This window comes from Ahaetulla prasina, chromosome 3, assembly GCF_028640845.1.
Source record: "Ahaetulla prasina isolate Xishuangbanna chromosome 3, ASM2864084v1, whole genome shotgun sequence".
Lineage (NCBI taxonomy): Eukaryota > Metazoa > Chordata > Lepidosauria > Squamata > Colubridae > Ahaetulla > Ahaetulla prasina.
Genome location: NC_080541.1, coordinates 195,419,789 through 195,437,983, shown reverse-complemented (window position 1 = coordinate 195,437,983; position 18,195 = coordinate 195,419,789). Strand labels below are relative to the sequence as shown.

The 18,195-nt window shown below is 41.2% G+C and overlaps 1 protein-coding gene and 1 pseudogene across 1 annotated transcript; both read left to right on the top strand.

Annotated features, from left to right (window-relative positions):
- Positions 1-13,259: 13,259 nt before the first annotated feature.
- On the top strand, positions 13,260-14,129 carry LOC131195525 (uncharacterized; the record flags this gene model as incomplete). The annotated part of the gene is made up of 1 exon (XM_058177498.1): positions 13,260-14,129. A coding segment is annotated over exon 1 (663 nt), but the record flags the coding sequence as incomplete, so codon positions are not given.
- Positions 14,130-14,631: 502 nt separating this feature from the next.
- On the top strand, positions 14,632-17,616 carry LOC131195524 (uncharacterized protein K02A2.6-like; annotated as a pseudogene).
- The last annotated feature ends 579 nt before the right edge of the window (positions 17,617-18,195 follow it).

Sequence of the window (18,195 nt, the reverse complement as noted above, 5' to 3'; positions counted from 1 at the left end):
TTCCACCCCTGGCCACCCCAATGAAGCTGTCGAAGTGCTGTCTCGGTGTTTGGAGGCCATACGGGTCTGGATGGGGAGAAACAGGCTCAAGCTCAACCCCTCCAAGACTGAGTGGCTGTGGATGCCGGCATCCCGGTACAGTCAGCTGCAACCGCGGCTGACTGTTGGGGGCAAGTCATTGGCCCCGATGGAGAGGGTGCGCAATCTGGGTGTTCTCCTGGATGGACGGTTGTCTTTTGAAGAACATTTGGCGACCGTCTCCAGGAGAGCTTTTTACCAGGTTCGCCTGGTCCGCCAGTTGTGCCCCTTTCTAGACCGGGATGCCTTATGCACGGTCACTCACGCCCTTGTCACTTGTCGCCTGGACTACTGCAATGCTCTCTACATGAGGCTCCCCTTGAGGTACACCCGGAGACTACAGTTGGTTCAGAATGCGGCCGCGCGGGTGATAGAGGGAGCCACTCGTGGCGCCCATATAACACTGATCCTGCGCAGGCTGCACTGGCTACCTGTGGTTTTCCGAGTGCACTTCAAGGTGTTGATTACCACCTTTAAAGCGCTCCATGGCATAGGACCGGGATATCTTCAGGACCGCCTTCTGTTACCACATGCCTCCCACTGGCCAGTACGCTCCCATAGAGAGGATCTTCTCAGGGTGCCGTCAGCCAAACAGTGTAGGCTGGCGACCCCCAGGGGGAGAGCCTTCTCTGTGGGCGCACCTACCTTCTGGAACGACCTTCCCCCAGGACTTCGACAACTTCCTGACCTCCTGACCTTTCGCCGCGAGCTGAAGACATATCTATTCTTTCGAGCAGGACTGGCTTAAACAGGGTTTTTAAATATGGATTTTATTGGGGTTTTTTATATTTTGTATGGTATTTTAAATTTAGGCTATTTTGAATAAGTTTTTTAAAATGTGTTTTATTGTAATATATTGTACTATTTTATTTGCCTGTTCACCGCCCTGAGTCCTTCGGGAGAAGGGCGGTATAAAAATTAAATTATTATTATTATTATTATTATTATTATTATTATTATTATTATTATTATTATTATTATTATTATTATTATTATTATTATTATTATTATTATTATTATTATTATTATTATTATTATTATTATACAGTTTTGTTTTCCTTTGTATTATACCATAAATATTCTGAGATGAATAGTGATGTAGCCTAGTTTTCCAGTAACAAATGATTCACTGTAGCTCAAGAAATAGACCAATATATAAGATTGCAAACAACCCCAAAGGGAAATCACCAAATAAATGCAGTACAATGTGTGCTAGTTTCGAATGACCCTTACTGAAACAAAATTCCTTAATTTCAAATATATGCTGATGAAGCCTGAGCTTCATGAGTAATTTACACCTGGATGGTGGGTAACTCAATAAAAAAAGATGTAGTTGCCACTGAGAAAAGTATGGTTTTTACAAGGCATTGTTATTGGTAAAAAAAAGAAAAAAGGATGCAACTCTAACAGTATTTTTAAAATCTGCAATTGATCCTATGATTATGATAAGAATGCAATGCAGTTCTTATGCCTGCACATTGGGAAAGAATGAGTTTAAAAGCAGCATAAAAGAACAAGAGGATTGAAGAAAGTCTATTACACGTTGCATGCAATCAGAAAAAAATGAATAAAAGAATTTAAACATTATTTGTGTTTAAATGAGGAATGAGGGAATAGGTAAGGGATCATTGTTCCTGTTTTTCATAAAACTTGTAATCAGGAATAACCAATGAGTAGAAATTCAAGATATTTGCAAAATATACTAATGTTTTATCCTTTGTGCTGAAGATACTATACACATAATGTTTTGGTTGTCTGACTAAATGCACTGAGTATGTCATCTCTTCCAGCCTATGCTAAGAACAACAGAGTCTGTCTTCAGTTTTGTATAGATGGGCTTTCTCAGTGATGGAAGCTTCCTTCTGAAAACACTTTCTCTTCTGGCATTTATGAGGCATCATTTGGGGGTCTGTGCAAGATCTATCTTCAGCCTTATTTTCTGTCTCTGTTTCTATTGTATCCTCACTTTTTCAACAGTTTATTGCTTATATTTTAATGTATAATATGGCAACATAAAATATAGTAAATAAATAATAATGAGTTGTGTAAAATATTTTAATAGTTATAAATCATTTCCTTTTTTAAAAAATATCCTTAGCTGGGGACATCTTATAATGTCCAGTTCCCAAGAGAAATGGAAGAAAATAGACAGCATTAATGCAACAAACAAACACCAGAATTGCTAATCCTTTGAAATCTGTCATTCACCTTTACTGTATTTTTAAGGCCAAGCAGCTGACCCATTTTCTTTGGGAAGGACTTGTCACTGGGGATGTAAAAGGCCACCTTTGATCAAAGCAGGACTTTCTAGCAAAGTAATCCTTGCCTGTAAAGAACAGAAAGAAAGGAAAGGTATGGAAACAAATTCCTTTAGAGGTGATTAGCTTTGATGTGAAGAAGCCAGAAGGTCTCTGCCAGCATAAAATAGCACAAATATAACTCAAAGGCTATCAAATATGTCCAAAAACAAAGAGTTGCATTTCCCAGTGTTGCTTCTGAAGTAACAGAAGGCATTTTATAATCTACATCAATTTTACCTTTATAATAAGACCTACTACAATTGTCAAATAATTACACTGTCACAAGAAACTTTCCCACAGCTATTTGCTGTAAACACTACATCTAAACTAGCTTTGATCTAAATGCATTTCCAAAGTTTTCTCCTTCGTTTTTGGAGAGTTGCAGCCTTTAAGCTATGATTTTTTGCAGATAGAGAACCTTCTTGACCTTTTCTCTTCTTTTGAAGACATCACATACATTAAAAGTGGAAAGAGTTGCAATGCTGATGTGGTCATTCCTTTCTCCAGTTCTCTCTGACTCTTACTAAGTTAGTATTAATCTTTCTGCTTCATCACTGTAAATCATGATAAGAATGTGACTATATCTCATTAGAAGATGTCTGAAAGCTTTTTGGAAGAAAGCCAGGAAATGTGTTGCCTAGAGCAGGGGTGTTGCCTAGTGCTGATAGGGCTGGCTGAGGAATTCTGGGAGTTGAAGTCCACAAGTCTTAAAGTGGCCAAGGTTAGAGACCCCTGGCCTAGAGCATTGATGGGGACATTTCCCTATGTTCATCTCTGAAACACAAAACAGGAAGGCAGCAAACAAGGAGGACTAGGAAGGATGAAGAGAGAAGGCTACAAAGCTGTTTCTTTCTCCTTCATTTTATGTGCAACTTTCCAGGTCTCCTTGCTTCCTGTCTCCCCCATTCTGTTGAGATTTGTGTCTAAGGGAATCATCTTCCTCTTTTATCATAACTAATGCTATGCCAAAATCTGCTTTGTGTGAGGATTTTTCTTGCGGTCATTTTAGAGCTTATTTTCTTCTTAACAGTGGCAGATGGTACTACTACTGGTATAGTGTTCTATTGCTTATCTTTCCATTGCACTGAAGCTCCCTGAGTGGCCACAATTCTCATTCTAAAAAAGCCCTTTGGGAAGATTTCTCTTTGGATTTAATTGAAGCATAGGAAGACAGAGAAGCTGCCCCAGATCGCTTGTGAGATTATTGTAAATAAAAAGAAAGGACATCCATATGCACCTCTTGGCCACTCCATAATTAAATCAATGCAACAACCCCCCATGAGAATTTTCAACCTTTGTGAAAATGTGAACTGTTTTCTCTTTTCAAAGACATTTTGAAAGCAAACTCACTTTCATCAAATTAAAAGAGAACTAAGGTAATTAAGAGTAAAAGATTCAGGTAAGTTATTCAATGAGTATTGACAGCTGCTTTAACAGATGGTTTGTCTCTGACTAAGAAACTTCTCCTTACATCACCAATCAACCTTTACCCATATTGTATGGTGGAAGGATCAATTCCATGTTGCTACATTCTTGAATACCAAAGGAAGAGTCAGAACAAAGACTGTGTACAAATAGATACGGCTCAGAACTGGGTCTGATTGATCCAAGTTTCCTTATGTTAGCCCACATTATAATGTACTTTTAATTAATGGTTAGAATAAAGTCTATCTCCTTGATGTATTTCATTATTCCAAGAAGCTAAATGATGAAAATTTAGGGAAGACAAAAAGAAATACTTTTTCATACAGTATGAAGTAAAAGAATGGAATTATTTTGAGGAAATATAGGCAGAAAGATAGAAATAAATATATTTTCATCATTTTGTAAATAAAAGTTCAGGGAAATACCTATTCCAGTGAAAGAGGAGTAACAAAAATAAAGTGTTTTCCATCTCAGTTGTATAAATAAAATTCATAAGTCTAGACAATTGTTGTAACCACAAATGGGAAACAGACTGTAATGTATAATTCTCAACAGAACAATAGAAAGAGATTTGTAATTATAGCTTCAGCAAACATCTGTGTGGTATGAGGTGTTAAGGGAAAAAGTCATATTTTTATGGAATCTTATTCTCTATAGGATAAATAAAACTCTATACACATATTTCAGGGAAGAGTAGGTAAGAAATTTCATGGCAGCAAGACTGCCATTCTCATACAGCTTGATTTGTGTGGGCTTGCATCTAAATAGTAAAAGAAAAGAGTTATTTGATACAGATTTTCCTACCACCTGCTAGCTCCTTGAAAATCATTAACAACCAATAAGTTGATCTCCTCCAGAGTGTTGGACTATCTTGGGAGTTGTAAATCAGTACATTTGAAAGTACTAGGCTGGTAGATTTTGAGTTAGTATTTTAAACTGGGTTTTGGAATTTGAAATTTAAACCAGATTTAAATTTCTATCATTCAGTTATAAAGCTTAGTCACATCTTTGAAACAACCATTTGTTCTCAGTATAATAGAACTGAAAGTATTGTATAGAACTGAAATAGAAAGTGGGTGAATCATGTGCACCAGTTTGATCTCCTGGAGATCAAAGGAACACCTGGAGATCGGAGGAACACTGAAATAAAATGTAGTAAGTAACTAAGAGGTAAGTTCACACATAGTTATGTTAGCCAGTGGAAGAGCTCCAAAAATTTTATGAATTGTATCAGTTGGGCCTTTAGATTTAATTGGCTATTTAAGAAGAATGATGAATCCAGCCACCAACTGCCCAATCCACTTTGGAAACAAATCTAGATAGCTGAGGATGTGTTGCTTATTTTTTAAGTCATAATATGATTTAAACTTGGAGAGGATGTATAACCAAGGTTTTCAGATTTCTAAGGCTTGCACTTTAGAGAGAAATTACATTTTTCCCATGATCAATATATATTTTCTTAGATAAAGAAACATAGTTGCAGGTTATTTATTTAAATTTTATTGAAAAGTCCTCCAAACCATAGCAATAGATGAACTGCATGAACAACAATGGATAAAAGATAACAACTTCCATATCATGTAGGTTCTATAGATCTTACCATGAGCATTAACATTTCCCATTGTAGTTTGTTGTCTCTTTTCCTTCAGTAATTCTTTCATCTGTTAAACAAAGTAACTGTTGTGACTCCGCCCCCGGAGCTTGTCCTCATGGAGGAGAGTGACTCAGAGAGTTAGGGAGAGGAGCCAGCAAGGCCTCCCTCACCAGGACCCTCCTCGCTGGCACCACCCCAAGTTCCAGCTGCAGGCCAGGAGGAGGAGCTGACAAGGCCTCCCTCTCCCGCACCCTCCTCCTCCCTAGCAACGCCTCAAGTCCCAGCTGCTGACGATCAATCCTGGATTGATCTGAGGCAGCGATGAAAAAATAAGCGTGCGCAGCAAAGGAAAAGGTGTGGCAGGCTCAGAGATTGCTGAGCCACTGAGCCACACCCCACAGGGTATAAAAGTGGGTGGAGCTGCCATGTGGCCCTTGTGACAGACAAAAAAGCTACCAAGGGTGCACTGCAGCTCGGTTGTTGGAGGGTTAAAGGACTTTGTCAGTGAGTTTTGGCAGCGGATCTTGGACACGAGATAATGGACTCAGAACTTGGCAGGCCTTTGCTCAGTCACTGCCAAGTATTTCCTCAACTGAAGAATATCAGGTCTGTAGCAAATAAAAAGACTGGGAGACACATATCTTTGCGTTTGCTCTGTGAAGTGGGAAGGGGGACATAACAGTAACACTCTTCTTCAACTTGCCAAGTTGCTTTGCTGGTTCTGCTATTTGCCAATCCTTCTGCTGCTAAATCTCCCAAATCTACTTCCATAATATCAAAGAGATGTGATATCTCTCTGAAGCAGTAACGTGGCGTATCTTTATAAAACAACATTGTATGATTATTATTTAAAAAAATGAGAAAGTATTTTCCATCTGACTACAAGCCAAGATCTTAATGTAGAAGGAAAACAAAGGAAAGTGAGAGATAGCTACAACCACATCCCTTAGTATATTACAGTCCAAGCGACTTTATATACTTTTTCCTAATTTAGAATAAATGACTACTAATGAATTTAAAGCAGCGGTAGGCAATATTGCACTAGTATGCCACCCAAAACCACCTCTGTTGTTGACTCCTGACCATCTGCATTCTCAAACTATTATTTTAATTTTAAAGAATTAAATAAGCTAACATGCTGTGAAGCAAAACTCTAAACTCTAGCATCACATGCATTTATAGCAATGCTCTTTCAGCCCACAGAGATCCCACTGTAGTGACAGCAGCTTTTGGGCCTTTTGCTTAATGGGTATTTTCTGACTTGGCCATGCCCATCATGATAACAATTTGATGAAGGTTGCTACTACATGCTCTCAAAACTCTAAACGTGTCTCTGATTCAAACAGGAAAATTCCACATATGTCCCTGATTCAAAGCATTCTTTTAAATTCCTATAATCTAAATATAGAGCAACAGCTGGCCACAACAGGATCAAATATAGTAATCATGTAACAATGTTTTTATAATCCTCTGCTTTAAAACAAATACCATAGAATCTTTTCATATTGTTGCCACTCATATTTAATGCATTAATAAAAACATCTGTCTCTGGGTTAAAAAAAATATTTTAAAAATGGATTTGTAGGGTTTAATTCTTTGCCACCATTCAGTTGTCTTCCTGCTATGTTTTAGTTATTCCAGAGAACAGCTAGAATATCATTTGATAGACTAAGGCAACATTATGCTAAAAATATTATTCTTTCCTGGGTCTAGAGTCAAGGAACTGGGGAGATTTTGCTTTTTATTGAATAATTTGTAGAAGAACTACAAGTTAAAGATGGGAAAAAAATGTTTGCATTTTTGTAACAAGGAAGACACTTGCCTCTAGTCAACCCGATTAAATATTTCCAATTATTGTATAAAGCTACCACCTTGATGAAACAGAAAGGAATTCTTTCTTTTTTAAAATGTCATTCTATTAAAGCTAGGTTATTTCAGGCTTCTTCTGTTAGTGCCAGGCAGAGAGAAAAAGAAATCTGTCAAATGTTAAGAGGATGGCATTTTTGCCCATTCTTTTTCCTGCAATACCAGCTACAAGGTGTCAAGAAGAGAATGAAATGTGTTCTTTGTGTTCTGAACTGGTGTATCACTTAAAAAGCTAAGAATGTATTGCTAGTGTGTCTTCAGATATTGGCTTATCCTAAATTCAGGAATATCTTATTGCCAGCACTGTTTCTTTTTCAAAAAGGATTCTATATCCCAGCTGGCCTACTATTCCTCTCTATCCCAATATGTAAAATTAGATAAGAAGCACAACACAATATTCCTAAAACAGGAAAAGCCACCAATCTCAGTTGAACTCTCTTTCTCTCACTCGTCTCTCTCTCACTCTGTGTGTGTGTGTGTGAGAGAGAGAGAGAGAGAGAGAGAGGGAGAGGGAGAGGGAGAGAGGGAGGGAGAGGGAGAGAGGGAGAGGGAGAGGGAGAGACAGAGAGTTTACTATACCCTCAGTGGTGGTATTCAGCCGGTTCCATCTGATTTGGGTGAACCGGTAGTGGTGGCTGTGAGAGGTTCTGCCCACCCACATCACGTCCCATTTTTTTATGCTCTGCGCATGTGCAGAGGCATTGCACATGAGTGAAACGAGCGCAAACATGCGCGGTCACATTTGCGAACTGGTAGCGAAGGTAAGTCAATACCACCACTGTATCCCCTTTTTTGTTGTTAAATTACAAACATCAAATATTCAGTTCAGTTCCTTTCTGAGGGAACACATCTCTCAAAAGCTGCATCTTCTTTGTTCTTTTTTCATACTTCTATGTCTTGTGGAACTTGTCTTAAGCCTTGGTAAGGCCACACTTGGAATACTGCATCCAGTTTTGGTCGCCACAATGTAAAAAAGATGTTGAGTCTCTAGATAGACTGCAGAGAAAAGCAACAAAGATGATTATGGGACTGGAGGCTAAAACATATAAAGAACCATTGCTGGAATTCAGTATGTTTAGTTTAATGAAAAGAAGGACCTGGGGTGACATGATAGCAGTGTTCCATGATCTCAGGGGCTGCCACAAAGAAGAGGGAGTCGGGCTGTTCTCCAAAGCACCTGAGGGTAGAACAAGAAGCAATGGGTGGAAACTAATCAAGGAGACAAGCAACCTAGAACTAAGGAGAAATTTCCTGACAATTAGAACAATCAATAAGTGGAACAACGTGCTTCCAGAAGTTGTGAATGCTACAACACTGGAAGTTTTTAAGAAGAGATTGGACAGCCATTTGTCTGAAATGGTATATAGGGCTTCCTGCCTGAGCAGGGGGTTTGACTAGAAGACCGCCAAGATCCCTTCCAACTCTCTTATTCTGTTATATCGTACATCCACAAATTATGTCCTTTTTAACTGGGATGGTGAAGGAAAGGGTTAGGGTTAGGCATGGCCCATTCAAAACAGAACATTCCAAGAATTTCCACAGAGTTCACAAAGATTCAGAAAACCACTTAGTGATTTCCCATACTAAAGGAAGGTATAAACTAGATTGTTAGATTGTTTTAATGTGAATTGGGTATAGTTTATTATAATAATTTCATTGTTTATAGTTTATTAGGATAATTTCATTGTGCTTGCACATTGTGTCACCATGAGTCATCTGCCCACGTTTTATTTCCTTTTGCATATTTGTTCTCTTCAATGGAATCATGTGTTTGACCAAAAAGACTTGGAAGATAAGCCATTTTTTTCAAGTTCTGAATGTTTTTGTGTTTTTGTCTTTGCAGGGGTTTGAAGCAGAGGTGGGTTTCAGCAGGTTCTGACCAGTTCTGGAGAATCAGTAGCAGAAATTTTGAGTAGTTCAGAGAACCAGTAAATACCACCTCTGGCTGGCCCTGCCCCCATCTATTCTCTGCCTCACAAATCCCAGCTGATTGGGAGGAAATGGCGATTTTGCAGTAACCTTCCCCTGGAGCGGGGAGGGAATGGAGATTTTGCAGTATCCTTCCCCTGCCGTGCCCACCGAGCCACACCCACCAAGCCACACCAGGCCCACCAAGCCATGCCCACAGAACCAGTAGTAAAAAATTTTGAATCCCACCACTGATTTGAAGGGTAAAAAAGAAGGAGAAAGATGACTTTTGGAGTGATGGATTTTCAACCTGACCAATATTTTAGTATTCCAAAATGCTCAGTTTCTTTGTACTTTGCAGTACTGGAGAAGAAAAAGCAAAACAAACAAAAAAGAGCTTCATTGTACCTATCTTTGAACAAGTTTCCATTTAACACAAAGCTGTTTTGTGGTAGGATTTTGCAAAGCCCAGATACATTTTAGGCATTAAGTTAAACGGTGCTTTGCATTTGATTACTCATGCTAAATTTACAAATTAACCTATTGCTTGTTTATTAGCCTATGATTAGATTCTGCAATGCTTTCTTCCATACTGAATTTTGAGCAAATAGGCATGCTGAATGATGATGCCACATAGGGTGAAGAACAAAGTAGAGAGAATCATCCCGCATCTGAGTCAAATGATCAATTCAGTTTGGAACATCCATTCAGCATGATTTGAAGATTTGAATCATTTTGGAAAAATATAGTCAATCATTTTGTTTCTACTTTCCCATTTGATTCTAAAAGTTTATTCAATCTGAAGAGTCAGCTGAATCAGCTTTGAAGCAAATCATCAAAGCCCTGGTGAGAAATAGCATTCATATGACAGCACTGTTTCAAAGGAGAGCAAAGGAGAAGAGAAGTCTTCTCGTAAATAATGCCCAAATTATTGCGCTCTAGGGAGAATTCCTTTACACATTCATCTGCCTTACACAGTCATAAATCCTAGTATTAGAGATTTAGTTACACATAAGTGTTTCAAATAACAATACAGAAAAAAATAACTAATAACAAGGCTCAATAAGGGACACAAAATACTTTGCATATTTTGAAAAAGCTGAAATATATAATTTTTTTTTTCAGAATGGCTGGTGGGGTGCGGGGTTGTAAATGACTGAAAATATTGAAGGAATTTTTATTTTATTGATGGTGAGAGTATTTTTGTTGCTTTGGGACTGCCATTGTTCAAGACAGCACAACACCCTGAGCTAATGACAGTTTTTGCAGTAGTCTGCTGTTGGTCAGAGAATATTTCTCAGCCTATGGTATTAATCTTGTGTCTGTTTTTACTAGGTAGAGCAGACAAGCTACACTATGAGCTAATGAGCTAATTTTACTTTATTGTAAAGCTATATTAACAGACTCTAGCAAGTCTGGAAGTATTTTTCTCCCCGTCCCCTTTACAGTCCTAAAGCTAGAGTCTTTTCTGAGCCTCTTGCCCTATCCACATTCCTGCTCCGGGTTCAGCTGCCTTTTATCTGACCATTCCCTTGGCTGCATCTTTTTGTCCAGTTTCCCAATGTCATTCCATTGTACCCTTACAGTATTTGCTGCATTTGGGGGGCCAAAAGAAAAGAGGATAATCATTGATAGGGCTCACAAAATAAGGCTGTGAGGAATTGGAGAGCAGAAACTGAACAGCAACAAACTTATGTGAAAGAAGGCTCCAATGATGCTTCTGAATGCTGTGTTGATTGTCACCATGAAAATCCTAAGTAGCTTGGATCCAACCTATGTCCTAAGTCCACCTACTGCAAATAGAATCTACCTACCTAAGGCCTGCCTGTTTCTTGAGAATCCGTACCCTATATAAAAAGAATGAACTCAGAGACAAGCATGCTCTGCAGGAGAACCCCTCCTATGGGATGCTCTCCACCTTTGAGATGTACCAGAGTTGCGATGAATCTGTGCTTGCTGTTGGGTTGTGATGTTGATAGTATTTATTAAGAGTGTTGTATTGATGTATCTAATGTTTTCTCTTTATTTTAATATATGATATGTCTTGAATGTTACACTGCAAGCCACTTAGAGGTATAGCAACATAGATGTATTTGTAATAAATCAGTAAATATGTGGGCACTGTCTGGACAGAAGATGTAATCTTCCTATTCCACTAACCTCTCCTGCCCAAACAATCAACATTTTAGTATATTTGGAGCAAAAAAAAATTGTCCCACACCCTTCAAAGACACTTGTTTATTTTAGAGGGATACATTTTAATTTGAAAATAGGTCATTAGCAATTTTTAATAATAAATCAATCCTCGAGGGGTTCCAAAACAGTTCTTTTCAATCAAATGCCAATCAGTTGCAAGGTTAGAGATATCTAAGTATAAAAGTCTACTTTATTCAAAATATGAATAACATATAATATGTTACATATAATACATATACATATAATAACATAATAATATGACATAAAGTATGTCTTCTTCTAGATTCTTCAGTGCCTTTACAGCATAATGAGAGAGATTCCAGAAACAGGTTGTTTTCTTATCTTGCAGAATAACCCAGGCAGTGAAAACTATTAAGCGTAGCATGTTATTCCATATATTGTCCAAGCGTGGCTTTTGAAATAAGGCATTTTGATCAATTTCAGAGTAAGAGAAAATGGTTCCCTTTATGACTACTATATGAGTCGTTGCAATTCAATTAATTAGCTGTCTTTATTTATAACTATTTTCTTGTCTTGAAACACTGACCTTGTTCCTCTCTATTATGGATCTATAGCTTTTCATGAATTATATTTTTAAAGTCGTAAACTTTATACCTTTATAAACTAGGCTCCTAACTAACAACCAGCAAATCAAATAAGTAATAAGCCATGTAAAGTAATGAACCGTAAACAGAAGTGGAACTACTGATGATGGAATTTAACTTGAATCCTGATTAGACTTAGCACCTGCTAAACGGATAGGATAATAACATTATACCACCACCCATGATATAAAAGTAAACGTAAATTAAATAGGAAAATTATGAATTAAAATTTCACACTGGGTTGGATAAAGGCCAATGTTCCTGATATTTTAGATTAAAGGTGATTTTTTTTTCCAGAAGAACCCTTATCAACCTTTGAAACACCAAAGGTAGAGAACAAGTTATTCCTAGAAGAGGTTTGTGTCAGGGTGAATGAAGAAAATCTGTGTGCAATCAACCATCCTCCGCAAAGTGAAAAATATAACAAACATTTTCAATAGTGAAGTATAATTCAAAGGGCAACCTTTTCCAAGGAGATCATTTATCATTTCCTAAAAATCAGAATTAAACCATGTCGCAGGAAGAAGGACATGGTAACCAATTGGGTGACTTCCATCTCATCATGAATGCAATTCGCCGCCATCTTTTTTATAAACAATTTATTTTATTTATTTATTTATTCGTATTTGTATACCGCCCTATCTCCCGGAGGACTCAGGGCGGTTCACAGGCAAATAAAAACATATATGTACAAATTAAGATAACCATTAAAAAACTTATTCTAAAAGCCAAATTATTAAAAATAGTATAAATATTAAAACCAATTAAAACCCCTATAAATTTAAAATCTAGTCTAGTAAAACTTCCTGCTATTCTATATTAGTGTATAAGTGTTACTCTCAAAACCAAGATCATTTCAGTTCATTTGCAACTTTTGCTGTAGCTTTTGGACATACTATAGATGAGATCACTGTACAGTTTAACTACTGCTGAAGACACTTACAGGTGTCATGCCCTCTTCATTTGAGAAAAATGGCAGGCATAATAACATATTACATTAATTGTTGTTGTTGTTTTTCATTTTGTTGTATGTATGTAGCGCATTAATGCAAAATCCCAGAGTGCTACCCATTATCTGGACAAAGAGAGATATGACCTCTGCTATAAAGACATTACACTGTAAAGTCCTACAGGACAAAAGTCATCAGTACTTTCTACTGTAAATCATTGACTTGAGTTAAAATCTAGCATGAGGGTACAAGAATCATTTGCAATACTGTAATGTATCTTTAAATGTTTTGGCGGGGAAAAAGCACGTTGCTGATTGGTTGAAGCCTCCGGCTAAACTGTATTTAAGGAGAGGTTTTTCCCAGCCCGAGTTGCTGGGTTCACCATATAGTAAAGAGCTGTTGTCACTATCCTGGTCTCCTGCCTCGTTATTGCCCGAATTTAACACTGGCGACGAGGATGGGATCTCGAGGCTAAGAGCGCCAGGAAAAGAGCTGAACTCACCAGGAAGACGCGAACCCAGCAAAACAAGGGCGGAAAGCAGCGATGTCCGGCTACACACCGCCAGCGCCATTCGACCCAGCTAAGGAGAAATGGGGGTCATACATGGCTCGTTTCGAGTGTTTCCTCGAAGCAAACGAACTTCAAGGGGTTTCCGACAACAGGAAACGAGCCTATTTTCTGAGCCACTGCGGTCCAGAAGTTTTCGACACCGCAGAATCCCTGGCTGAGCCAACGCCGGTACAGTCGGTACCGTGGCAAACTCTACAGACTCTGCTGAAAGCGCATTTCGCACCGATGCCATCCAAGTATGTGCAACGGTTTGAATTCGGGGAGCGCAGACAGCAAGAAGGCGAGTCCATTAGTGCATACATGGCCGCCCTAAGAAAAGCCTCAAAACATTGCGAGTATCGAGACTTGGACGAGGCATTGCTGGAGCAACTCATCCGCGGGGTCAGGGACATCCGTTTGCGGAGGCGGCTGCTGGCTAAAAGCAACCTAACGCTGGCAAACGCCCTGGACGAAGCCAGGGCTCACGAGATGTCCACCCAAGCGGCAGAGACCTTACAAAAGCAGGTCACACCAACAGCTGGTGCAAAATCAACCCCGGTCCACAGTGAAGAGGTCCAGGCCGAATCGGAGGGGGAGGACGAGGAAGGAGTCTTCCACACCGGGAGGCCGGAGAAAGACGACCGGGGCGACTGCGCGAGTTGCGGAGGGCAACACCAACGACAACAATGCAGATTTAAAGATGCAACCTGTCGGCGATGCGAAAGGAAGGGGCACCTAGCACAGGTCTGTCGAGCTCCCCAACCTTCCCGCCAAAAATTCAAACCAGCCAATCAGAGCGGGAACGAAGCGGCCCGCGAGTGGTCAGTTTAAAAAAGGCGCGAAATTAAACCAAACTGTCGTGAGAGTGGGTCATGCATCAACTCGCCTAGAAAAGAAAATCTTCACAAAAGCAAAGATTGAGGGGGTGCCGTGCCGACTGGAGGTGGACACCGGCTCATCGATCACGATCATGTCCTGGGACAACCTCGTGAGAGCCTTACCCGCCATCGCAAAGCGCAAGCTGCAACCACAAAGACTAAAAGTACAGGACTACCAGGGGAATCGCATCCCTGTTCGAGGGGTAACGTCCATCCACGTCGAGTATGGACACTACAAGAAAACTCTGCCCATCACCATCATCGATGGGACCCTGCCAAGCTTGTTGGGACTGGACTGGTTCCGAGCATTGGGCATGGGAGTGACCGGAGTCTTCAGAAACGAAGTCGACCTCAAAGACACACTCACGAAGGAGTTTGGGGACGTTTTCAAAGACTGCCTGGGCAAGTACAAGGGGACCCCTATATCCTTTAACTTAGACCCCCAAGTTGCCCCTATCCGCCTAAAGGCTAGGAGGGTCCCGTTCGCCCTAAAGCCCAGGATTGACCGGGAACTGGACAAACTAGTAAACCAGGGAATTCTAGTGCCAGTTGACCATGCTAAGTGGGAGACCCCTATAGTCACCCCAGTCAAACCGGACGGGTCGGTCCGGATTTGTGCTGACTACAAGGCAACGCTTAACAAAGCGTTGCAAAAGAGTGCTTACCCCGTTCCGGTGGTACAGCACTTACTGCACTCAATAGGGCAAGGGCAAGTTTTTGCCAAGCTAGACCTGGCCCAAGCCTATCAACAGCTGCCCGTAGACAGCAGCACAGCCGAAGCGCAGACAATTGTGACTCACAGAGGGGCTTTTAAGTGTACCCGATTACAGTTTGGGGTTAGTGTGGCTCCAGGGTTATTTCAGAACCTGATGGAGCGGCTATTGCAGGGATTACCAGGGGTGGTACCATACTTTGACGATGTACTGGTATCCGCTGAAAACCTAGAGGAATTAGGGGCGAGGCTGCGAAAAGTTTTGGGCATTTTCCGGTCTGCCGGTCTCACGGTTAAACTAAACAAATGCCAGATCGGGGTTGAGTCTGTGGAATTCCTGGGCTACCGGATAGACAGGGAAGGGATTCACCCCACTGAGAGCAAGGTATGGGCCATCAGGGAGGCCCCGGTGCCCAAGAACAAAACAGAGTTACAGGCATTCTTGGGTCTGGTCAACTTCTACGCAGTATTCTTAAGGAATAAGGCAACAGTAGCAGAGCCGCTGCATAAATTATTAGCTAAGACGGCTGCATGGTCTTGGGGAAAGGCGGAAGCTAGGGCATTCAAGGTAAAAATCTCCTAACGAGTGATAGCCTCCTTATCCAGTACAATGGCACACTACCTCTAGTGTTAAGCTGCGATGCATCTCCCTATGGGGTGGGGGCTGTGCTCAGCCACAGGTTACCTAATGGCACAGAAGCCCCCATTGCATACTACTCCCGAACCATGTCATCAACTGAAAGGAATTATAGCCAGCTTGATAAGGAAGCCTTGGCTATAGTCGCAGGGGTAAAGAAATTCCATGAGTATGTATTTGGTCGTGATTTTGAAATCATCACGGACCATAGACCTTTGCTAGGTCTGCTGGCAGGCGACCGCCCAACGCCCGTGGCACTTTCGCCAAGACTGACCCGATGGACTATCTTCCTGGCAGCGTATTCTTACAAATTGCTACACCGGCCAGGAAAGGATTTAGGGCACGCAGACGCACTGAGCAGATGCCCGTTACCAGAGACTATTGAAGACCCCACTCCAGGAATACCAGTTCTGCTAATTGACTCTTTGGACTCTGGCCCAGTCACATCCAAAGAGGTGGCTAGGGCTTCGTATAAGGACATTACGATACGAACTGTACTTGGTTGGGTACAAAGAGGGTGGCCCGCTGCGCCGGGCGAGCGTTTTAAAGAGTTTGTAAAGAAACGAGGGGAACTTTCGGCTCAAGGGGGATGCCTGCTATGGGGGGATCGAGTGGTGATCCCAGAGAGATTGAGGAAAAGGGTGTTGGATCTCCTTCACGAAGGTCACCCAGGGATCGTGAGGATGAAGGGTCTAGCGAGAAGCTATGTGTGGTGGCCCTTAATGGACTCGGAAATTGCTGAGAGGGTAGGGAAATGCCAGGCCTGCCAGGAGTCCAGACCGCTACCCCCAACGGCCCCGATTCGGGAATGGGAGAGACCCCAGGGCCCTTGGTCTAGGATCCATATCGATTTTGCCGGTCCCTTTCACGGCCAAACCTTTCTGGTAGTAGTCGATGCCTACTCCAAATGGCTGGAAATCATTCTCATGAGATCCATGACAGCCGAGGCCGTGATTTCAGTCCTACGGCACCTATTTGTAACCCATGGGTTGCCCGACACGTTAGTATCCGATAACGGCCCGCAATTCACGGCAACCCAGTTTGAGGGGTACTTGGCAGACGAGGGCATCCGGCATGTCCTCTCGGCGCCTTTCCACCCTGCGACGAATGGCCTTGCAGAACGTTCCGTCCGGAGCGCAAAAGAGGCATTGTCCAGAATCAAGCCAGGCGACTGGCAAACAAAAATCGATACCTTCCTGGCCGTCCAACACAGAACCCCCTGTGTCACAACTGGCAGAAGCCCAGCAGAGTTATTAATGGGTCGGAAGCTCAGGTGCCCACTAGACCGTTTAAACCCGAACTATACACCAGACGGGTACAAGGGGGCACTCAAAAAAACAAGAGGGATGGAAATAGGCGACCGAGTGTGGGCACACAACTATGGCGAAGGCCCGACCTGGTTAGCAGGAAAAATCCTAGACATAACAGGTCCCAAATCATATTTAGTGGAGATAAAGGATGGCCGGGTATGGAAGCGCCACATAGACCAAATAAGAAAACGCATAACCGAACAACCCGAATTAGACGAAACAGGCCCTGACTATACAATGTTTGAATCCACAGCTGACTCAAACCCGGGGCAAACGCGGGACTTATCTGACTTCCAGGAGGTCCAGCGACGCCAACAGGTTCCATCAGAAAACAGCAGGGACGACTCGGCAAATAATCCAGGGCCGGATGGCCTAGAGGAGGAGCTGAGAGGAACAAACAGTCCCTCCGGTCAGCTCGACTCACTCCCAGAGAATGAATTGCGCAGGTCCGAAAGAGTCAGGAGACGCCCAGTCTACTTGCGTGATTACGTTGAAAAATAATATGTAAATCTCATGTAAATAATGGTAAAGTGTTTTCTGGGAGGGAAGGAGTGTAATGTATCTTTAAATGTTTTGGCGGGGAAAAAGCACGTTGCTGATTGGTTGAAGCCTCCGGCTAAACTGTATTTAAGGAGAGGTTTTTCCCAGCCCGAGTTGCTGGGTTCACCATATAGTAAAGAGCTGTTGTCACTATCCTGGTCTCCTGCCTCGTTATTGCCCGAATTTAACAAATACCTTTTTAGTGGACTAGAATAGTAGATTTCTGATTACCAAAAGCTAAGGTTCAATATGAAGCCCAGGGGTTTGGGCAGTTAACATAAATGCCTATTTAGCATTTCTGGGGCGGGGGGGAAATGGATGAGAATGTAGACCCATTAAAACTTTTAATAGAGTGTATCATACAATTTCTCACACTTTCTTTAAAGGGTAAATTAGGAACAGAAATAGATTTTCTGGGAAGTAAAATGCTGACTCCCAGAGTTTGTGTATATATATATGCTTTTATATACAGTATATACAGTGTGTATATATCTGTATTTGTATCTGTATTGGTATGTAAGAGTGTGTGTGTGTGTGTGTGTGTATTTTATTTATATATATGTATAACGTTTGTGACTGGATTGCCAAAAAATAGGAACTCTTCACATTGTTAATGAATGGCAAGGTATTATCCTACTTGAACTGT